General features: G+C 47.8%; 1 protein-coding gene across 2 annotated transcripts in view; it reads right to left on the reverse strand.

The window, feature by feature from the left end:
- CCDC50 (coiled-coil domain containing 50) overlaps positions 1-21,676 on the reverse strand; it is a 65,388-nt gene that overhangs the window by 20,634 nt on the left and 23,078 nt on the right. For both annotated transcript variants that reach the window (XM_048863526.2, XM_048863524.2), the window contains exons 2-4: positions 11,505-11,567; positions 10,784-10,913; positions 5,257-5,347 (exon numbers count right to left, since the gene is read on the reverse strand). In XM_048863526.2, coding sequence (XP_048719483.1) covers positions 5,257-5,347; positions 10,784-10,913; positions 11,505-11,567 — 284 coding nt within the window. The remainder of the gene's footprint in view (positions 1-5,256; positions 5,348-10,783; positions 10,914-11,504; positions 11,568-21,676) is intronic.

Consider the following 21,676-nt stretch of genomic DNA (forward strand, 5'->3'; position numbering starts at 1 on the left):
TCAGACAAGTCACCGGGGTCTCACTTTTCCTGTCTGTAAAAGGTAGGCCCACCTCCCTCACATTCAAATCAGCAGGTCTCCAGCCTTAGCTACATACAGATCTTGCAGCTGCTCCTCAAATACCCAACACGAGCAGAGCTTGAAATGGCTATAGGAGGATTAGAATTGCCATACTGGACCACATACTGCCATACTGTGGTCCATCAATTCCACTATGCTGCTTGAACAGTGGCCACTGCCTGATGCTTCAGGGTTGGTGCAAGAAACTCTGAAATAGTCACTCATGGAGTAACCAGCCCAGAGGGGAAGTTTCTCCCTAACCTGTTAGTTACTGGTTGCCTTATACCTTGAAGCAAGAGGGTTTCCACATCCAATCAAAACACATTTTCTTTTAAATCCTCATATCAAATATGTCTGGAGATCTTCTCAATAACTATCTGAATGAATGATCCTTTTTTGAATCCTACACTAAGCTCTTAGTTCAGTATCTTCTTGTGGCAGCGAGTTCCATAAGTAAATTATGAGTCGTGTAAACAACTATTTCTTTTATTGGGTTTAAATGTGGTGCCTTTCCATTTCACTGAACCCCCATTATTTTGTGTTATAAGAATGGCTCATTAGGAGCACCCAATTCACTTTCTCTATCTACTTTGGGTTGTATATACTTCCACCCAACAATATAGTATCTGAGAGCCTTCCACCAAACAAAAAATATCAAGAAAGCAATACCAAAATCCCTGTCTGACCCTTCTCCCTTTCCAGGGTCAAAGCTCTGCTTTCGTAGCTAGTTGGATTTTTTCTCTCTTTTCTTTCTTGGGGTGGGGGAGGGGGGGAGAGGGGTGGAAGGAAACGGGTTGGGAATAGTAGGATGAGAATTCCCATCCCTATAGCCTTCATCATTTTATAGCCATTTGTCATGCCCCCATCACTTTGGTTATGACCATGGCACCTCCCTCACTGGAGGTTTTTAAGAGCAGGTTAGACAAACTCCTGTCAGGGATGGTCTAGATAATATTTAGTTCTGCCTCAGTGCAGGGGACTGGACTAGATAAGCTACTGAGGTCCCTTCCAGTCCTATGTTTCTACAATTGTATGCGGAAGGTGTGAGGTGCCCGTTCTGATGTTTGAAGGCGATCACATGCATAGTCCAGCTCTGAAAGCCAGAATATCCAAAGCAAGGAAGGTGAGACTGAATTTTAAAGCTCCAGGCTTTCAGGATCCACAGCTAGGCTATTAAAAATAAAACCCTTTCGCATGCCCACCCACGCGGCACTGCAAAGCACCTTCCTCTTTACCCCACTGTTTTTCCTCCCACTAGCATAGTTCTGGGTTGCGTCACTGCCAAATGCGAGTTGTTTATTAGCGCCGGGGTTTCCAAAGTCAGGTATGAACTTGCTTCAAACTGGGTGCTAATTACAGGGACTGTGGTACGTCAAGCACAGAAATGCATCAATGTAACGGCCAAGGACTGGAGGGAAAGAAACTCGAGAGGGATCTTTATAAGAAAGGAACAGTGCCTGGTGGAGAGGTGTTGCAGCCAGTGCGGTCACTGCTTGTCCACTGAGGTGCACTAAGACCACAGAGTGTGCCACTTTCCTAATTGGTTTTCCTTCGTGATTATTGGGAGGGCGAGACTGTAGTGCCTACAAAGCAACCGGCTGCTTGGGGGACTCTTCTTTGTGGGACCCCATGTTCTGCAACTCCCAGGGCAGCCTGATTTGCAGCAGAGGGATCAGGGCTGGAAGAAGAGGAGGAGGAGAAACTCAACACTAGATTCTGGCAGCAGAATTGGTGGGAGAAGATGCTGTCTTGGGGCACTGTAAAGTGAAGGCCAGAACGTGGTGCACCAAGGCTGATAGAAAAGCAGAGGGAATGAACTCAGCTGTCGCCAGCTAAACCATGTCTAGAGAGAGAGAAAGCTAAAGAAAAAGAACATGAGGAATACGTCATGAGGTCCCCCTGGAATCCAGAAGGGCTGAGAGTGAACGTGGCCAGGCAGGCAGGCCTTATAGTGGGATCCAACACCCCCCATTTTGGAACCGCAGAGAGAAGTCCCAACATCCCTGGGACGTGGGCCAAGTCTGCAGACAGTGAGCGGCCATTTTGGCCCTCTATCCCCAGGGTCTGAGGCCATGTTTCATGTGATTTGAAGACAGCTTCAGGTGAGTCTGCCTTGAACGCAGCCGCCCAATGGCACCTGGGACACACAATGGTTCAGAGCCAGCACAGACAAGGAAGGATTCCTCAGGAGCGAAGCACCAAAGTCCTACTCTCTCCCCATTCCACGTCAGTGGGCAAAGACGCTGATACAGCACCGTAGACCACAGTCTTCCTGGCCTCTTCTCTAAATACCCCATCCTCGTTAGGAGACACCCCCTGCACCTGGAGTGAACCCAATGGGAGAGCTGAGGAGAGAATGCCAGCTGTCTGCACAATGCGTTAGTCTACACCAGAGGGATGGAAATTTCAGTCCACACCAGCTTGTTGTGCACCAACTGGCCTGTGGACCCTGCCGGTGTGCAATAGAAGTTCCCTCGTGCAAGTGAGCATAGGAACTACATTAGCACTGTGCTAGTCTAAACTCCCTAGGTTTTCTCCATGCCCTAGACTGGAACTATGAAGCAGCTGGAGGATTTTAGAAATGCCAGTCAGGGAGAGGACACAGCAAGTCAGAGGACCTGGCTACTACTGACTCACTGAGATACTAGGGAAAATCCCTTCTCCTCTCTGTCCCCATTTTGCAGATGAAGAAACTGAGGACAACACCTTCTTCCCAAAGGTGCTGTGAGGATTTTGAAGTGCTAGCAAGAAAGGCGCTACAAAAATGCAAAGTATTGTGGTGATAAATACTGTTACTGAAAACACGCCAGATACACTTCTATTTCTGCTGTGGCATTGAAGGACTTACTGCTGGGATTTAAATTCAGATATGGGATTTCCATTATTTCAGGGTTTAAATCAGCTGTTTACGGTAATCTGCATTGTAGGGCAGGTGGGGGCACCAAGTGGCATTTACAAAAACATCCTTTTGCCTGACTGAGTTAATGACAACCCCATCTCTATTGAGTACAGCAAGTCTATAAATAGATCAACTTAAGCATATTACCTATTGGACTGGGACAGTTCTGGACTTGTAAATCCGTATCAGCTGGTTCTTAGAAAGTGGATCATTGACCAGGTAGGCCAAGCGCTTCATTGCAAAACCCTGTGCGACAGACAGCGGCAATGCCCTTAGCACAGAGCCACTGCAATCTGCAGTCATGGGATGCTATCAGCGTGACAGGAGTTACCAGATATGCTCAGTAAACAATACACCCTCGTGTACAGTATGAGCATAAATAGTTTGGCACGGCTCCAGGGATTTTATTCACAAAGTCATAGTACAGGCTACAACAGAACTACTAATGAAGTCCCCATCCTGCAAGCTGATCTCCAGGAATAGACCCCTTTTACTTAGGGACATAGGACACAGAATTTTAAGGGATCTCCTGGGCCACTGAGTCCAGTCCCCTGCTAACACGGGCAGTACCACCATATAATCCTGATCCAAAATGTCACTGGGGCTCTACCTATGTTGGCCAGCTTTCAGGATCAGGGCCCAAATCTGCACAGGCGAAAGAATTCCACTACGTGGTCCGTGTCTGTTCTTCCTTTGCACAAGGGGTTATGCAGTCCCATCACAAAGGGCCCAACTCTGACTCCTGCTGAGAAGCCCCTTTCTCCATAAGGAGCCCCAGTGACCCTGAAGGGATTCCGGTGGAGCCAGAATCCAGAGTGTGGCATTCTGAACTCCGCCCAATCCATACTACGGGGCTGAGTACCAAAAATACACCAACATAAATACATGCAAGCGCACCGCGTATCCAGATCATCTAAATAGGGCTCGGGTCTCTCTCCGTCCCTTTACCCGGAAAAAAGGCAAGAAACCCAGGCTCAAGGATAGGAGTGATCTGCCGCCATAGGTACAGGCCAATCCAGTGTTTAGTTAATTTCACCTAAGTTCAGCTACCTCCCATGTGCCGGGGAGAGGGGTGGAGGGAAAACGACTGACTAGAAGAAGACTACAATAATACCACGACCCCGTAGCTCTTATCGAGCACTTTTCATCCATAAGGGCCTCTGTTTGCTGTACCAAGGAGGCCAGTGCTATTATTCCACTTACGATCATTTCATCAGATTGTTAACTGCTGCCCTGACTATGGCCCAGGATGCACCTGTTGCGTTTACCTCAGTTCTATTTGTGCAGCAGCTAGGAAGGATGTGGTCTCAGAGAGAGCAGAACACACTGCTCTGGGAAAGCCAAGGGAAGGCTCTGCAATGCCCCACCCATTGTCCAGCTAGGCAAGTTTACTGCACACACCCTTTGGTTTGTTAATATCACTCGCTTATTTCCTGAGGGCATGTTCACACCCTCTTAGCTTTTAAGTGCTTGTCTGGTCAACTGTCGATCACCTGTTTAGTGTCATGAGCGGGGATGATGCTTTGGAGTCCAAGAAAGCTACAAAATCATATTCCCAGCAAGCTGACCATCAAATGAAAGGGAGAAATTCTGCTCTTTGAAGTTCTCCTAGAAACCATACAGTGGTCAATGCCCTCTGCTGTGTAACAACTCCCCAAAGAGCAAGCGCCGCTTGCTATCATGGCCTCTCTTTAGAGTCTTAATTCCTATTTCTATTTCCCCGAGTTAGGAGAGAGACAGCACATCTGTTACTCTGCAGAGGAGAAGTTGGGCCTCAGAGAATCCTTTTCCTAAATAAGGGTGCTGCTCCCTGGTTGGTGATGCAGCTTTTCCCTCGCTCTGTGGCTTCCCCGGATATATAGCCTGGAAGTTGGGCTCAGCAAAACGATTTCAGTCCAAACCCTTCAGAGAACATGGACACTTATGGCCAGACTGTGTTTTCTCATCCATTGGCTGCCCTGGAAGCAGTGCGTTGTCACACCACCCCAGGAGGTTCTCCTTACGGCATTGTGTGTCAGGCAGGCACAGCACCGCCTAGAGTGCAAGGGGATTGACACAGCTCTCGCACACCTTCAGCACAAGGACTGATTATGCCCCATTCTTGCACAGGGACATAAGGGGCTGCATGAATTCCCCTTGCATGGCATCTCCCATCTTGCACATCCACACGGAGTTGGGCATAATCCAACCCCCACCGGGCAAACACAATCTTCAGGGTTGGTTTGGCCAATGGCTGGAATATGCCTGCACCGCTTTAATAAAAATAGCCCTGCTTTCCCCACATCTTGAAGGGTTACCTCGTCTTTCTCCTCTTGTCTGCGCCGTTGCTCTGCTTCAATCACCAATTTCACCTGAATTTCCTGAGCTATCTCGCAGTCCTGCCGTTCTCTGGAAGGCAGAAGGAGGAAGAGGTTACACGCGCCAAACAACATGGACATCAGCCAGACTGCAGAGACAGAGCACAACGGACTCCAGGACCAGCATTATTTATTCTTTGTATTACTGTAGCGACTGGGGCTCCTATCGTGCAAGGTGCTGTACAAACACAGAACAAAGATACAGGAAGTCGGCTCTTTGCGGCAGGGACTAAGTGGACGACAAAAGACAAGAGATGGAGACAGACAGACAGACGGGGGAGTACCAGGAAACAAGGGACAGTATTGGTCAGCATGAGAGGCAGTGGTCCCAGCACACCAATGGTCCAACCACTCAAGTTTTTTTGCAGGCATCATGGTGAAGGAGAGTTTTGAGGGAGGAGGAGGAGGAGGAGGTTGCTTTGTGGATGTTTTGGGGGGGCTCCTCCCAAGCAGGAGGGGCAGCACAGAAGAAAGCATGAAGGTGTCTGAAAGTTTAACAGCTGGGCAGTAGAGTCGGGCAGCACAGGGCGATCAGAGGAGAGCATCGACAGCTTGACAGCGAAAGAGAGAGGATAGGCAGGGCAGGGATAGGCTGTGGAGAGGTGACCGGGTGAAAGTTGCAGGGTAGGAAGCATTCTGAATGGATGCGAGTGGGACTAGACTCCATTTGTCCAGGCCAGAGAGAAGGACGTTGCAGTAGCGGAGGTGCGAGATGACGAGAGCCTGGACAAGAGTTTTAGCTGAACGGATGGCTAGAAAAGGTCACATCTTAGAGACGTTTTTGCCGATTCTTTCTCTGTGATTTGAATAGAGCGTGGACGCGAGGACATTGTGGTTCTGGGCTTAGTGACAAGTGGGGTGGTGGTGCTGGCCACAGTGACTGAGAAAGGAGGCAGCAGAAAGGGTTTGGCAGAGGGGCACTGAGATTGGGGCTGTGTTTTAGCCATGTTCAACTTGAGCTGGCAGCTAGACATCCCCCAAAAGAAGTCAGAGAGAGACAGGCTGAGATTTCAGTTTGGACTGAAGGAGACAAGTCTGCAGTAGACAGGTAGATCTGCAAGTTATCAGCCCAGAGATGGTAGTTGAATTTGTGTTTACAGATGAGGTTATCCAGAGATATGGTGTAGAGGGAGAAGAGGAGATGAAGGACAGAACCTACATCACTCAGAAAGAATTTTAAACCTCTCATCGATTTTCCATTGTTACTGAGGTTTGCATCTCTTTGCATTTCACTCAGCTCAGGCAGTGAGACTAGCCTGATACGATGCACTTGTGTGTCTGGTCACCTTCACTTTCCAGTTCTCCTGCACTAGCAACATTTGAATTTACAACTGGATGGGTGTGAAACTTTCCTTCTGGAGCCCTCAAATGCAGGTGAACTCACCCAGCTCCAAGCATGGACCATGGTTTGGTCTTGGGCAAACCTGATCTAAGCAGGGATTTACTGTGTCAAGTGAATCCCATGCAAACCTGCTGTCCAACAGGCTACAGCAGGGGAGGGGGGAGTGTCTGTCTGTCTGTCTGTCTCTCTCTAACATTCTGGGTCCTTTAGGACCAGAAACTCAGCGAAACCTCAGAGGACATGGCACAGATCCAGGAAGAGTAAACCTAAAGAGTCAGATCCTGAGAGGTACCGAGTGCCTGCAATCCCCCTTGACGTCTGCAAGCAGAGCTGAGGAGCTCCATTCACCAGTGCCAGACAGTCTGCTCAATGTAAAAAACACCACTTCCAGCAGATGGCTAAGAGACACAGCTAATCATTTCCCCGAGCATGGGAGCCAAAGTCACTTCCTCTCTACTCACAGCACTTTCTAGTGTGCTTGGCTGTGTGGGAATGGAAAAAAAAAAAATTACACAAAAGCAAAAACATTTTCTTGCTCCTGATGAGTCTCTTGGAATGCAATATACTAAGCTGTTTTTTAACCACTGAATTGCACCGATGGGTTATACTTTCTCTTTCACTGTTTGGCCGGTAATAACTGGAAACTTGGTTTAATCACTTGACAGAGTGTAGTGAAGAACTTTCCATTTTTATTTAAGCGAACTTCAGGCCCTACAAGTCAAATGGAAGGAGCAGGTGCCAGCACCTCCGGACTTCAACTGTCCTTCATCCCCGGATAGCCAGAACCCACTGGGCTTTGTTCTGAAAAATGCTTCATAGGTTTATGCTCCATTTTTACTGCATTACTTTTAGAAATCTGTTTCATGAAAATCATAGAATCATAGAATCATAGAATATCAGGGTTGGAAGGGACCCCAGAAGGTCATCTAGTCCAACCCCCTGCTCAAAGCAGGCCCAATTCCCAGTTAAATCATCCCAGCCAGGGCTTTGTCAAGCCTGACCTTAAAAACCTCTAAGGAAGGAGATTCTACCACCTCCCTAGGTAACGCATTCCAGTGTTTCACCACCCTCTTAGTGAAAAAGTTTTTCCTAATATCCAATCTAAACCTCCCCCACTGCAACTTGAGACCATTACTCCTCGTTCAGTCATCTGCTACAATTGAGAACAGTCTAGAGCCATCCTCTTTGGAACCCCCTTTTAGGTAGTTGAAAGCAGCTATCAAATCCCCCCTCATTCTTCTCTTCTGCAGGCTAAACAATCCCAGCTCCCTCAGCCTCTCCTCATAACTCATGTGTTCCAGTCCCCTAATCATTTTTGTTGCCCTTCGCTGGACTCTCTCCAATTTATCCACATCCTTCTTGAAGTGTGGGGCCCAAAACTGGACACAGTACTCCAGATGAGGCCTCACCAATGTCGAATAGAGGGGAACGATCACGTCCCTCGATCTGCTCGCTATGCCCCTACTTATACATCCCAAAATGCCATTGGCCTTCTTGGCAACAAGGGCACACTGCTGACTCATATCCAGCTTCTCGTCCACTGTCACCCCTAGGTCCTTTTCCGCAGAACTGCTGCCTAGCCATTCGGTCCCTAGTCTGTAGCTGTGCATTGGGTTCTTCCGTCCTAAGTGCAGGACCCTGCACTTATCCTTATTGAACCTCATCAGATTTCTTTTGGCCCAATCCTCCAATTTGTCTAGGTCTTTCTGTATCCTATCCCTCCCCTCCAGCGTATCTACCACTCCTCCCAGTTTAGTATCATCCGCAAATTTGCTGAGAGTGCAATCCACACCATCCTCCAGATCATTTATGAAGATATTGAACAAAACCGGCCCCAGGACTGACCCTTGGGGTACTCCACTTGATACCGGCTGCCAACTAGATATGGAGCCATTGATCACTACCCGTTGAGCCCTACAATCTAGCCAGCTTTCTACCCACCTTGTAGTGCATTCATCCAGCCCATACTTCCTTAACTTGCTGACAAGAAGACTGTGGGAGACTGTGTCAAAAGCTTTGCTAAAGTCAAGAAACAATACATCCACTGCTTTCCCTTCATCCACAGAACCAGTAAACTCATCATAAAAGGCGATTAGATTAGTCAGGCATGACCTTCCCTTGGTGAATCCATGCTGGCTGTTCCTGATCACTTTCCTCTCATGCAAGTGCTTCAGGATTGATTCTTTGAGGACCTGCTCCATGATTTTTCCAGGGACTGAAGTGAGGCTGAAAATACTTCTGTTCATATGAGCTTTGGCAAATAATTGGAGTGGGGTAGAGTGGCACAAAGAGAAAGGGTAGGGGAAGAGATAAATTAAATTTAAAATGGTCCCTTTAATAGATGCTTTGTGGAATTTGGAGCAGTGCCGTGAAAAGCAAAATTACATACCAGCTCAGGTTGTGCGTGTCTGCATGTATATATACACACAATAACCTGTAAGCTTTGGTGCTATTAGGACAGGCAGGATGAGCAGGTTATTCAACCACATTTAGGAAGAGCTCTTAGACTTAATGTAAAAGATGACCTGATACCTCATTAAAAACTTGAAACAAAAAAAAAAAATCCGTTTCCAAGTGTTTCTGTCCTTGCATTTATCTTCCCCAGTGCTTCCTAACTTTGGAAATCTAGGATTTAAAAAAGCCTCAGAAAGCTAGGATATTAAGATATTGATTTCTTAAGGGATTGTCTGTTCCTGCTTCCTTACTCACCAATCCCCTTCCAATGGGAAATCCTCCTGGTTTAGCTGTGGCGGTGAAGTCATTCTCTAACGGGGCTTAATGCTCACAGGCAGGATTGGTCCTGCTTGGGGATTGGTCCTGCTTTGAGCAGGGGGTTGGACTAGATGACCTCCTGAGGTCCCTTCCAACCCTGATATTCTATGATTCAGGAAAGAGGCAGCAGGAGCCAACAGAGGATTAAGAAACAGAGATCCAGTTGCACACCCCGTAACATCCCCAGGCTTGCACATCGCTTCTTGCTGAGAGGCTAGAGGACACAGGAGTGCTGCTGACATGATGCTTTTCCAACCTTTAGCAGGAAGCTTCAGCCTTTCTGCCAGCCCAGCAGCTTGCTGGGTTGGAAATTCCCATTTGCAGGGCCCCAGCAGCATCAAAACCTGCTGAGAAATGGGGCTAGTCGGCAAACAGTGATGTTCGCTGTAGACTGGAATGTGAACCTTGTGTACACACACGCTGGTGCAGTTCACACGTTCAGAGCAGACAGCAGCTAGAAAAAGTAAGTATGTATTTTATACACACATACATTCACTCTTCCTTCACCTCTATTCAGCCAAAGTGTTTTAGGGACATCAAAACCGATAGGGTGAACAGGGAGTTAAACGATTAGGTCAGAGAGTGATTTATGTTTGTCCAAGCACAAAGTGAAACCCTTCTTTTGTCTGAGAGATTTTGATCTAAGATTAAGGAAAACAACAAGACAAAAAAAAAAAAATCAAGTCTCCATGGGAGAGCGCAAGTTGCCTCTGAAACACGCTGCATCACAAAACAGTGCCTGCCTCCACAAACTCCTGAAAACCTGAAGGTGTAGTACACAGGAAGCAATGTCAGAAGATACACAGCTACCTACGCGACTCAGTAGCACAAAACACTCACAATGGGAACATGCCGATATCTGCACCTCTTATAACAGGGGGATTCATCACAATACCTGGCATTTTTGTAGCACTTTATATGCTCAAAGCTATGTCAAACATTCTCCAGCTGTGACGGCAGTGGCTAAGTCTTCCCCACTTCACAGAGAGGCCAAACGAGACAAAGGAGAAATGACCTGCCCAAGGCCAGGAGGCGAATGAGTTGGCAGAGCCAAGATTAGAACCCACAACCCGAGCTGGGTGAAACTTGTCAGCCAGAAAACGTTTTTCAACCATAAAAAGCAGAACCGAGCCGACTAACCATGCTGCCTGACATAAGCGGTTGATCCAGATAGAGTTTACGGACGTTTATTTGTATTCCGTACAGGGGAGAGAGAAACAGGAGCATAAGAAGAGCAAAAGGTTGACTGGCCTTGGCACAGATTCTGCTAGTGATCAGCTGAAAGCACAGCAGCAGCTCGGAGGGCAGCGACCCTGTGAAACAAGCGCTTGTGAGACTCCATCCCCCACTCACATGTCTTTGTAGCGCTTCTGGATTTGGGCTCTTGCTTTCAGATCCTCCTCTTCCTGCAGCTGCTTGGCCACTTGCAGGTCATGTTGCACCAGGCGGTTGCGCTGAACGTTTGTTGCCAAGTGATGTTCAACTGGAAAGAAATGGAAGAGGAACGTCAGAATCAATATAGGTACATAAATGGGCAGGCGGGCTTCAAAGAGGGTGCGCTTTGCGTCAGGGAAATGCCAGGCAGCACCTTTAAGGTGCCTCAGGCTGGGCACCTAAAACTTGAGGCTTCTGAAATCATTAGGCACTTTTGAAAACCTGGGCCAATATATTAAAAACAAAAACACACCACCAGTGTAACGTTTTACCAAAACCACCTCAAAGAGATTTAGGCCCAAAGAGATCACTTCACCCACCACTCAAATGCAGCCATCGCTGGGGTGTAGCACAGCAGCTGTTTAACAGTGTGCAGCCACTGTGAAAGGTAGGAAGAATAATCTGAACAATTAAATTGGGAAGAAAAATCTGATTCCAATTAAAAGCAGAGGTTTTGCTAGCAACACTGACATCGTAAGGGGACAGAATCCAAGAGCAAAACATTTAAATCCCATATAGAAAACCCACCGTTGCTCCAGCGACAATTCTGCCTTCTTTGCTCCCCTGTCTCTGCACTTTGGACCCTGCTGGGACAGACTCAATGCAAACCGAGCGCAAGGGACAGACACCAGACACTTACTCTCCTGCTCCTGCAGGCTGTGCGCGAGGGTGTGATCCTCCAGCACGGCGAAGTCTCGGCACACTGTGTGGGGGGAGGAGAGGGGCAGAGGGTCAATCCCAGGAACACAAAGGGTCCAGGAGCATGGGGAAGACAAACAGTTGCAAATAAATCAGACACAATCTCCCCCCTCCCCACCCGACCTTCTGCTGGGCTCTAGGGTGAGCTTTTTCCTTTCCCCCTAAGTGAGTAGTTTTAGCATGCACTTCCTTCCCTTGTCCTCACCTTCAGCCCCGAGCCATTCCACAGTGCCTGCATCTCTGCTCATGTTTCTTATGACATCCTGCCCTGCCCATGCTTTCAACACAGCCGGTTCCAAGCATTCGAGACCCACGAGACAGATGCAAAAAAAGTGAGATTCATCATGCTCTTTGTATTGTCCTCTGGCTTTTGCACCTTTTGGGGGTCACGTGCAAACTTGTTCTCTGCAACCATGTGCTAAAAGCCGAGTGTTCTGCTCACCTGACTTCAGCGTCCAAAGGCTTACGACAAACCATGAACACACAAGACTTGCCATACAATCACGAGAGGGTTTTGCCACGAGTCTCATGATAATTAGTGTTTTCTTTAAAGCCCCAGCTCTTGGAGTCAAGTGGGTAGGTGGTGATTTCAGCCTGGTTTCTTACAGAAACAAGGGCTAGAAAAAAAAAGCTTCAGAACGTGACCCTCGTGCACCCGAAAGGCTCAAAAAGCAGGAGGCCAACAAACACCAAATCTATTATTTTTACACCATCTTGTGATTTTTAAAGCCAATCTCATGATTTTTGTCAGCCTGATTTCTGGTTTCTGAACATTTGGGGTTAGCAATATGGACTTGATTTAGCTAGGGGTTGGTCCCGCTTTGAGCAGGGGGTGGGACTAGATGACCTCCTGAGGTCCCTTCCAAGCCTGAGATTCTAGGATTCTATTACTCGGGACCCTCCCTGCTTTGCCACCCTGGGCACCCTGAACTGGGGAGTCCGACCAAGCTGAGTAGGGTGGGACTTGGTCCAGGGTAAGAATTTTTTCTCAATTCCCCCCAACTCAAGTCCTTGGGACTTTTTTTTTGCTTTTTTGGGATAGCGTCAAATGATTTGATTTGAAAACTAGAATGAAAATACAAGTACATTTTCGTTTTTGTTTAAGCCTCTCTCTTACGGAAGCTGCATTTCAGCTCTCCTGTGTGTGGCATGTGCGTGATTGCCTTTCAAATGAACAAGGAGTTAGGTCAGGCTAGTGTCCATCGGTGGTGACTCCTTGGAACTGGCTGGGTGGGGTCCAACCTTGTGGCATTAATGGATTATTTTCACTCAGTGCCCCAGAGGAGGGCAGTAATAATAAACAGCCCTCTCCAAGTCAGCAAGAATATGCTCTTCATGCACACGCAGTGTCAGTAGACCTTTCCTATTGTAGCACCCAGCTGATCCCTCTGCCCGTGGGCAAGAATCCCCATAATCGGAGTATCTAATCCCCTTTGCACACTCATTTCCATTGCACAGACATCTCAGACCACATGTGCACCTACATGATATGGCGGATTTATACTGAAAGGGTTGGAGCCAGGCAGGGCCGGCCTTAGGGGTGGGCCACCTGGGTGACTGCCCAGGGCACCGGTAATCTAGGGGGAGGGGGGGTGCAGCAGCGTAGAGGTGCACGCTGCCAGCGTTGAATCAGAAACTGCTCCTGGCTGGCAGGGCAGCAGCCAGATTTCTCCCGGCTCCCTCCCAGCCGAGGAACATGGGGGAGGGGGAGGCAAGCAGTGACGCACACTTACTGCTCACCCCCCCACCCCAAAGTTTCTCCATGCCCCCCTAGGGGTGCAGGGGTTAGGGATGAAGGGTTGGGGATGCGGGGAGCTGGAGGAGCACACAGGGGCTAGGAGCGCCAAAATACAAGTTCGCCCAGGGTGCCATTTCCCCAGGGAGCCAGGAGTACCGAAGAAGGTGCAGAGCTGAGAGCAGACGAAGGATGTGAAGGGAGCAGCGAGGCTGGCATCAGGAGAAAGCAAAGCTCACCGGGGGCTCAGCCCCAGGGCTAGTCGAATGTTGTCCATCAAAACAGTCTTTCATCGGAAAACTGGGTTTCCAATAAAACAAGATTTTCCATGGTAACCTTTTAGTTTTCACCCAAAACTGTGAGGACGTTTGTTGGTTTGCTTACAAAAAGTCAACATTTTCTGTGGAAAAAATTGACAGAAAACATTGGGGGGGGGGGGGCGAGAGAGTGGGGAGGGCTTTTTAAGATTTCAGTAGGAAAAAAAATAACCCATTTTCCAACCAGCAGTACTCAGCACCCTGAAGGATCAGGCCTACTACAAGTGTGGGCTCCCATGGAAAACAACAGCAAAACTTTCAGTAAGTGCAGAATCAGGTCCTTAGCATAAGAATAAGGGAGCTATCAGTATAAATTCTTAAAAAAGAAATTGAGAATGGCCTGGAGACAAATTAGACAGGAAGAGGTTCACTCCGGCCTCCCTCTGGCTCCAGTCTGGGAGGAACATGTTTTGCATGTCACAGCTCTGGAAATGCCTGACACCTTCACACTTCGAATTTCAAAGGGATGCTATTTCCACACCATGGGAAAACACTACGGTTTATTTTTAACTTGTTATGATAGCCAGCAGAGTAGTAACACACTCTCTTTCTCTCTCTCTCTCTCACACACACACACACACACACTTCAGTCTCTCCATAGTATGTATGTGCCAACATCTGTATGAACTGAAAATAAACTGGTTTCAGAGTAGCAGCTGTGTTAGTCTGTATCCGCAAAAAGAAAAGGAGGACTTGTGGCACCTTAGAGACTAACCAATTTATTTGAGCGTAAGCTTTCGTGAGCTACAGCTCACTTCATCGGATGCATTCAGTGGAAAATGCATCCGATGAAGTGAGCTGTAGCTCACGAAAGCTTACGCTCAAATAAATTGGTTAGTCTCTAAGGTGCCACAAGTCCTCCTTTTCTTTTTGAAAATAAACTATGACTTGTACCCCCAACCATGCAAAACATGGGCCCAATCCTGCAGGTCTTCCATGCACTGGGTATCTATCCAGTTTAGGGGGAGTTCCACACAGGACAGCTTGCAAAATCAAGACTAGAGAATTATAGTACTTTGATTTTTCTGACAGGCCAATGTGATGGACAATAAGACACAAAAGAGGAATCTCTTATGTTTATAGAGTGCTACCATTCCAAGGAATCATAACTATAGCTGGGTAAAAAAATTTCAGTGAATAGTAAATTTTCCATAAGATGCATTTTTCAGGGCACTGAAACTGAAGAATTCTATCCAAATTTATGAGAAAGTTTCAGATGAAAAAAAGAACAAAAAATATTAAAATGGTTTGTTTCAGCCATTTAGAGATGAAAAGTTTTGATTTTCATTTTGAAACTTAGGGTATTTTGCATCCTTTAAATTGAGCTAACAGAAAATGTAAAAATGGGGGGGGAAGCGCGTCATTTTGGGTTGAACAAAGCATTTTGTTAGACTCAAAAGGGTGAGATAGCCCCCCCAGAAAAATCAGTTTTGGTTTAACCGAATTATTTTTCATTTCATCCCCTGAACTGAAAAAAGTCAATTATTCACGCAACAATAATCACAGCAAACTTTCTGAACTTATATGTATGAACCACTTCGCCCGACACTGAAATGCTGTCATTTCCCGGGTAGAAGTGGCCGCTGCTTCACGGAGCATACCAACAGTTCAGAATAGTTTTGAAGAGGAAGTGGTACACACCTAATACCACAAGGGGACAGGAATAGTGTGGCTGGATGTTTCATCTGTAAGATTTCAGAGTAACAGCCGTGTTAGTCTGTATTCGCAAAAAGAACAGGAGGACTTGTGGCACCTTAGAGACTAACCAATTTATTTGAGCATGAGCTTCCGTGAGCTACAGCTCACTTCATCTGTAAGACAAATCCAGCCGGGGAGCTAGAACTAGGGGTGCTTCCGCACCCCTGGCTTGAAGTAGTAATAACAAACATCAAATACAGAGTGGGCTTTGGATCAGGCCCTGAATAAGAGTGAGAGTCAGATGGAGAAGAGGACGAGGGTTACAGCAGTAAGATCCCACTGTGACTCACTTTCAGCGTATACCACTCTGGATGGTTCTCTTATGGTTTTTTCTATAGCAATAACAAAATTAAGGAAGATGATACAAACCACTGACTAATGTTAACTGCTCATAGGAAACAAGTCATGTATAAACAAACAAAATCTTTCTCTAGCTTCCCATTTGGCCAGCTGACTGCAAAAAACACAGTACAATCTCGACTAGCAACGGATGCGCATGGGAGGCCCAGGACTGGAATAGCAGGGGCTGTGTGTGAGAGGAGGAAGCGAACCCTGCATAAATCTGTCAACTCAGTCCCTCATTTTCATATGCACTAAATATACACTAAATTCACACAAATCTTTGCAAAGCAGCAATCCTGCTTTGCACTTACTGCAGCAGTGAACCATCTATCAGAGGATTTCCAAGCACTTCACAAACACTAGAGAAATAAGCCACATAACTCTAGTCTATCCATTACACAATTGGGTAAATGGAGAGACAGAACCATTAAACAACAGGCACAAGTCTTTAGTCCTATTCTCTATAGATCCTTATACCACACTCATCGCCGTAAGCAGTGTTGCCAACTCTCATGATAATTAGTATTTTCCTTAAAGCCCCAGCTCCTGGAGCCAAGTGGATACGTGAGGATTTCAGCCTTGTTTCTTAAAGAACAAGTAAGTTTCTAGCCCTGGTGGCTGTGGAGAAAGCTTCAAAATGTGACCCCAGTGCACCCTAAAGGATCAAAAAGCAGAAGGCAAATAACAAGAACATCAAATCTACTATTACTACATACTGTAATCTCACGATTTGAGGTGAGCCTGACTCCTGATTTTTGAACATTTGGGGCTGGCAACAGTGCTGTAATATTGGCGTGTTTTCCCTTTGTTGCTGAGGAGATGCACTGCAGCTCTCTGCATCTCTTGGAGTACCTCCAAAGTGTTAGGAGCTGGTCACCGACCACAGCTTTACTCAGTAAGCCAGGTATCCCAGGAGGAGAGCGACAGAGGCTAGCCTTGTATTTGCTCAAGCAAGCATTTGGACTCATGCTTGCAGCGCTGAAGAATCCACTTGGCCATAGATGCAACGTGCTCATCTGCTCTTCTAAATCCGCTCTCTGACCGCTCAAGTACAGCTCTCCCTCCGGGCTGCTAAAGCTGCCTGAGGAAGCCTTTTGCCATCATCAGACACCAGCCTGGGTTGGAGGCCGCTGTAACTCAGCTGTGTGCTTTATGGCCAAGGTCCCGTTGTTCTGAGAACGACACTGAAAGTAAGACAGAAGGGCAAGTACTTCCGATGGGCCAGACACCAAACAGCTGTGACTCCCGCTGAAGCTAGGAACAATTGCAGGTGCACAGCACCTGCCAGGATTTGGCCCTGTGATACTGGAAAGAAGTCAATATGACAGCAACGGCCAACAAGCTCAAGAAAACCCGCACAGCCTTCGCTATGGGCATGCGTCATGTTTTGGGGGCAAATACAAGTGACTAGTTCCCTGTACCATTCTCAGTCCATGCCTGGCCCTTTGAAATTAAGCTCCCCAACCTCAGCCTGCACAATTAAATCTATATGCAATACCCTCTAGTTACATGGGATTTGCTGGGCACAGAGTTCTAGCTGAGAGACGGCATGGCCCAAAGAGTAATGGAGAAGCTCACCCTTCCATCTCCGCAAACAAACCTAAACCAAAGAAATTCCATGTCCTTAAGTTACATGCATTAAGAAAGAAAACAGATTAATGCACATTCCATATCACAAATTAACTGGACTTCACCTCTGTAGGCCCACACTGGGGGCTATCAGACAGTCGTAGAAGCAGCAGGGACACAAACAGAGATGCTCTAACGGGCAAGTTTGCGTTATGCTTTGTCGGACAACAGGTTTACTCTCCTCCAAATAAGCCGGCCTTGCAACAGCAAGGGGCTAGGCCATGCTAAACACTTCCCACCCAGCTGGGAGGGGCAGAGCTGTCAGTCTAGGAATCCCAGACGCTCTTTCTAGCTCCCACAGCTGCAGGAAGTGCCTTCATGGGAGAGGCCTCCAGAGACGCTGCTGGAACAGGCAGCTGGATGCCACCTCCACAAAGGACAAAGCAAAGCAATGGCGTTCAGGATGAATCCGCCCTGCTGCAGGGGTCACACAATGGACTGATTGCCACCTAGGCCCCATGTACAGGTCTGCTGTAGCGGAGTGAATGAAACCCAAAATGCTGAGACCCTCAGGAAACTGCACAGCATTGCACAGCCTCTGTGGTTTATTACAGAGTCCCTGGGGTCACTGCTGAGATCTCAACCTGCCAAAGGGCAGAGACAAACCAAAGGCATGAAATACATACTAATTTAAACGACACTTCAGCTTTCTTAGCTTTCCCTATTACCTCATCATCTTAAGTCAGCATTTCCAATGCTAGTTTGCAGCAGAGAAAGTGAGATAACCACAGAGTCAGCAGGGGGCAGAGGCAAATTTAGGTCTACTGATTATTTATTTATATAAACACAACAAAGAAAGAGCAAAAGTAAAGTACAGGGGAGAGCACAGTGTGCGTTTGTCCCCTCTGTACCATGCTGCACCAAATGGCAGCTGCCTTAACAGGTCCAATACACTGACAACAAGATCAGCTCCCTGTGTTGTTACACAGAGTTTCACATGCCACACAAATGCCATGAAGTCTCAAACCCTACACCTACGTCCATCTGATCGAGTCCAGTAGCTTACGTGGCCTTTCTGCTGTGTTCCCAGTTAATGCCCATTTCTACAGCCAAGGAATTGATCAGCCTCCCTCCCAGACATTTCTTCATAAATGATCTGGAGGATGGTGTGGATTGCACTCTCAGCAAATCTGCGGATGATACTAAACTGGGAGGAGTGGTAGATACGCTGGAGGGCAGGGATAGGATACAGAGGGACCTAGACAAAGTGGAGGATTGGGCCAAAAGAAATCTGATGAGGTTCAATAAGGATAAGTGCAGGGTCCTTCACTTAGGACGGAAGAACCCAATGCACAGCTACAGACTAGGGACCGAATGGCTAGGCAGCAGTTCTGCGGAAAAGGACCTAGGGGTGACAGTGGACGAGAAGCTGGATACGAGTCAACGGTGTGCCCTTGTTGCCAAGAAGGCCAATGGCATTTTGAGATGTATAAGTAGGGGCATAGCGAGCAGATCGAGGGACGTGATCATTCCCCTCTATTCGACATTGGTGAGGCCTCATCTGGAGTACTGTGTCCAGTTTTGGGCCCCACACTACAAGAAGGATGTGGATAAATTGGAGAGAGTCCAGCGAAGGGCAATAAAAATGGTTAGGGGTCTGGAACACATGACTTATGCGGAGAGGCTGAGGGAACTGGGATTGTTTAGTCTGCAGAAGAGAAGAATGAGGGGGGATTTGATAGCTGCTTTCAACTACCTGAGAGGTGGTTCCAGAGAGGATGGTTCTAGACCATTCTCAGTGGTAGAAGAGGACAGGACAAGGCGTAATGGTCTCAAGTTGCAGTGGGGGAGGTTTAGGTTGGATATTAGGAAAAAGTTTTTCACTAGGAGGGTGGTGAAACACTGGAATGCATTACCTAGGGAGGTGGTAGAATCTCCTTCCTTAGAAGTTTTTAAGGTCAGGCTTGACAAAGCCCTGGCTGGGATGATTTAATTGGGGATTGGTCCTGCTTTGAGCAGGGGGTTGGACTAGATGACCTCCTGAGGTCCCTTCCAACCCTGATATTCTAAGATTCTATGATTTCTTTTTGTATGTACCAAAATCTAGCTCTCTTTTTCCTACTATTTTCCATCAGCTGTTCCATTCACAAAACAAACTCTGTTTACAAAACATGGGAGCTGCTAGCAAGTCAGAGTCACACTTGGTGGGGAACATCTGCATTTCTAGAATCTCAAAGCCTGAGCAGGGAGTAGAGAAGGGACAAGACAAAGCAGTTTAGTCAGCTAAAAAAAACCCAGAACTGTCAAATTGTTGACAAGTTAGGCTGAAAGCGGCAGGTGCATTCAGCTCCAGCCCAACGGATTTGGAAAGACGCTGAGTTGTTAAAAAACTCTCCTGAAAGTCTCTTTTCCAATTTGGGTGACTTCTCTGAAGGCTGCAAAATACTTCCTTGAATCACGGAGGTAAATGTGACTCAGGCGACACCGGATTGGAGATAACCGAGAAAGAGCCAGAAGGCAGTTTCCAGAGGAAACATTCACCCCCAAATAATGAGTGAAACCGCTCTGCAAGGCACTTGCACTGATCTCACATCCTCCCTCCCTCTCTCCCCTGTTGCAAAGATAAGATCCTGGGGCTGGCACGCTCATGCATGGTACGAACAAGCACCTCTTTATGTTGCCCATAACAACCCTAGACAGCTTGAACTTGGGTTCTACAGATGACGTTAAGACCTTTTTTTGTTTCACGCAGTCCATGCAGGGGCGTGAAATCAGGAAACTGCTGCCGAGAGAGGAATTCGGCTTTGGCAGGAGCCAGGTAAAGTGTGGAAAACAGGGTTGGGCGGCTCAAGTGGAGGACATCAGTCCTTGGAGCCTTTTGCTTCTAAGCCACAGTCTCAAATGCAGCCCATGTTAATGGTAACTGAGCAGCGTGGCCATCTGAGGCTGTTTGCTGGCCCCGGGGCAAACTGAGTTTAGGGTCTCAGTTAGGGTTGTCAGTTTTGTAATATCTAAAAACCAGACACCCCAGCGGGAGTGTCGGAACCTCCCTTTCTCCTGCCCCTTTCCCCTGAGGGCCAGCCCCTGCCCTGCCCTTTCCCCTGAGGACCTGCCCCTGCCCTGCCCCTTCCCCCCAGGTCCTGGTCCTGCTCCTGCCCTGCCCCTTCCCCCTGAGGTCCTGCCCCCGTTCGCTCCTCTTTCCCTCTCCCTCCTTCGCTCACGGCTTTCCCCCACTCCCCCTGCCCTACATGGGTCAGGAGGGACTTGCCTGCAGAGCCAGGGTTAGGAGCGGCAGCTGCCGATGCAGGTAAGAGGTGGTCCTGGCTGGGCAGGGGCTGGCGCGGGTGATGACTCAGCACCTCCCTGCCTGCCTCCCGCACCTGCAGTCAGCGGACTTTGGGTGTCCGGTCAATAGATCTGACCAGACACTGTCAGGTCCCCTTTTTGACCAGACTTCCCGGTTGAACACCAGACACCTGGCCACCCCAGTCTCAGCCCAGTGCCTAGTGGACAAACGTCCATTAGGAAAAGTACCTCTGCAGAGACTGGCCTCCTTACTGCCAGTCTCAGCAGACGTGGACTGGGCTACGGAGCATGAATTATGTTCTCTGCCCTAGAGTTAGTGTCTTCAGGTCAGGGTTAAGTGGCCAGGATCATGCTCTTCCTAGGCCAGTGTCAGTCCGGCACCTTTCACCAGCACCAGACTGGACACAAAATGCATATTTTGAAGTCAAAGCATCAGAGTAACAGTATTTCTTTTTAAACCCACCAGCCCTCCTCCCTCTGTGAAATGCTCTCTCTGAGCCTGCTTGTGAACACTCACTTCTGTCAATGTGACCTGCACACCAAGTCTTACAAAACTTCCCACAGCTCAGTGCGCGTCTGTTGCACACACCCAAAGCTCAAGGAGATGAGTTTTTCCATGGTCAAAACAGGAGACTGACAATCCCTAGGGTTCTCTGGAATAACAACGCTTGGATCCTGGAAAGAGAGATCAGCCTTTTTTATCCTCTGGAGTCAGAAAAACCGGTTCCTGGAAGGAGGAGTGGGGTGGGTGGGGAGGGAAGGGGAGGGGAGGGGAGAATGGCTTTGAAATAAGACTTTAATACTTTCTCCTCTTTCCCTTCTGGCCCTGGGCCACAGAATTTAAAGACCCGAGCTGCTCAGGTTTTTGAAAATGACTAGTGACTTGGGGTACTTCTGTTTTGGGATGCCCAATCTGAGGCACTTAAAAGGAGCCAGATTTTCCAGGCTAGGTGCTCAGTGCTGGCTGAAAAATCAGTCCCCCTTAAGGGCAGTCAAATTGGGCTGCCAAAAAGTCACTAGACCCTCTTGAAAATCCTGAAGAGTGCCTCTTAGCACAAATGGGAAATGGTTCCAACCCCTAAGAGCTTACAACATAACTTCACCCAAAATGCAATGCGGGGGGGAGGGGCCGGGAAGAACGCAGGT

Source organism: Caretta caretta, chromosome 9 (genome assembly GCF_965140235.1).
Source record: "Caretta caretta isolate rCarCar2 chromosome 9, rCarCar1.hap1, whole genome shotgun sequence".
In the NCBI taxonomy this organism is placed as follows: Eukaryota; Metazoa; Chordata; order Testudines; family Cheloniidae; genus Caretta; species Caretta caretta.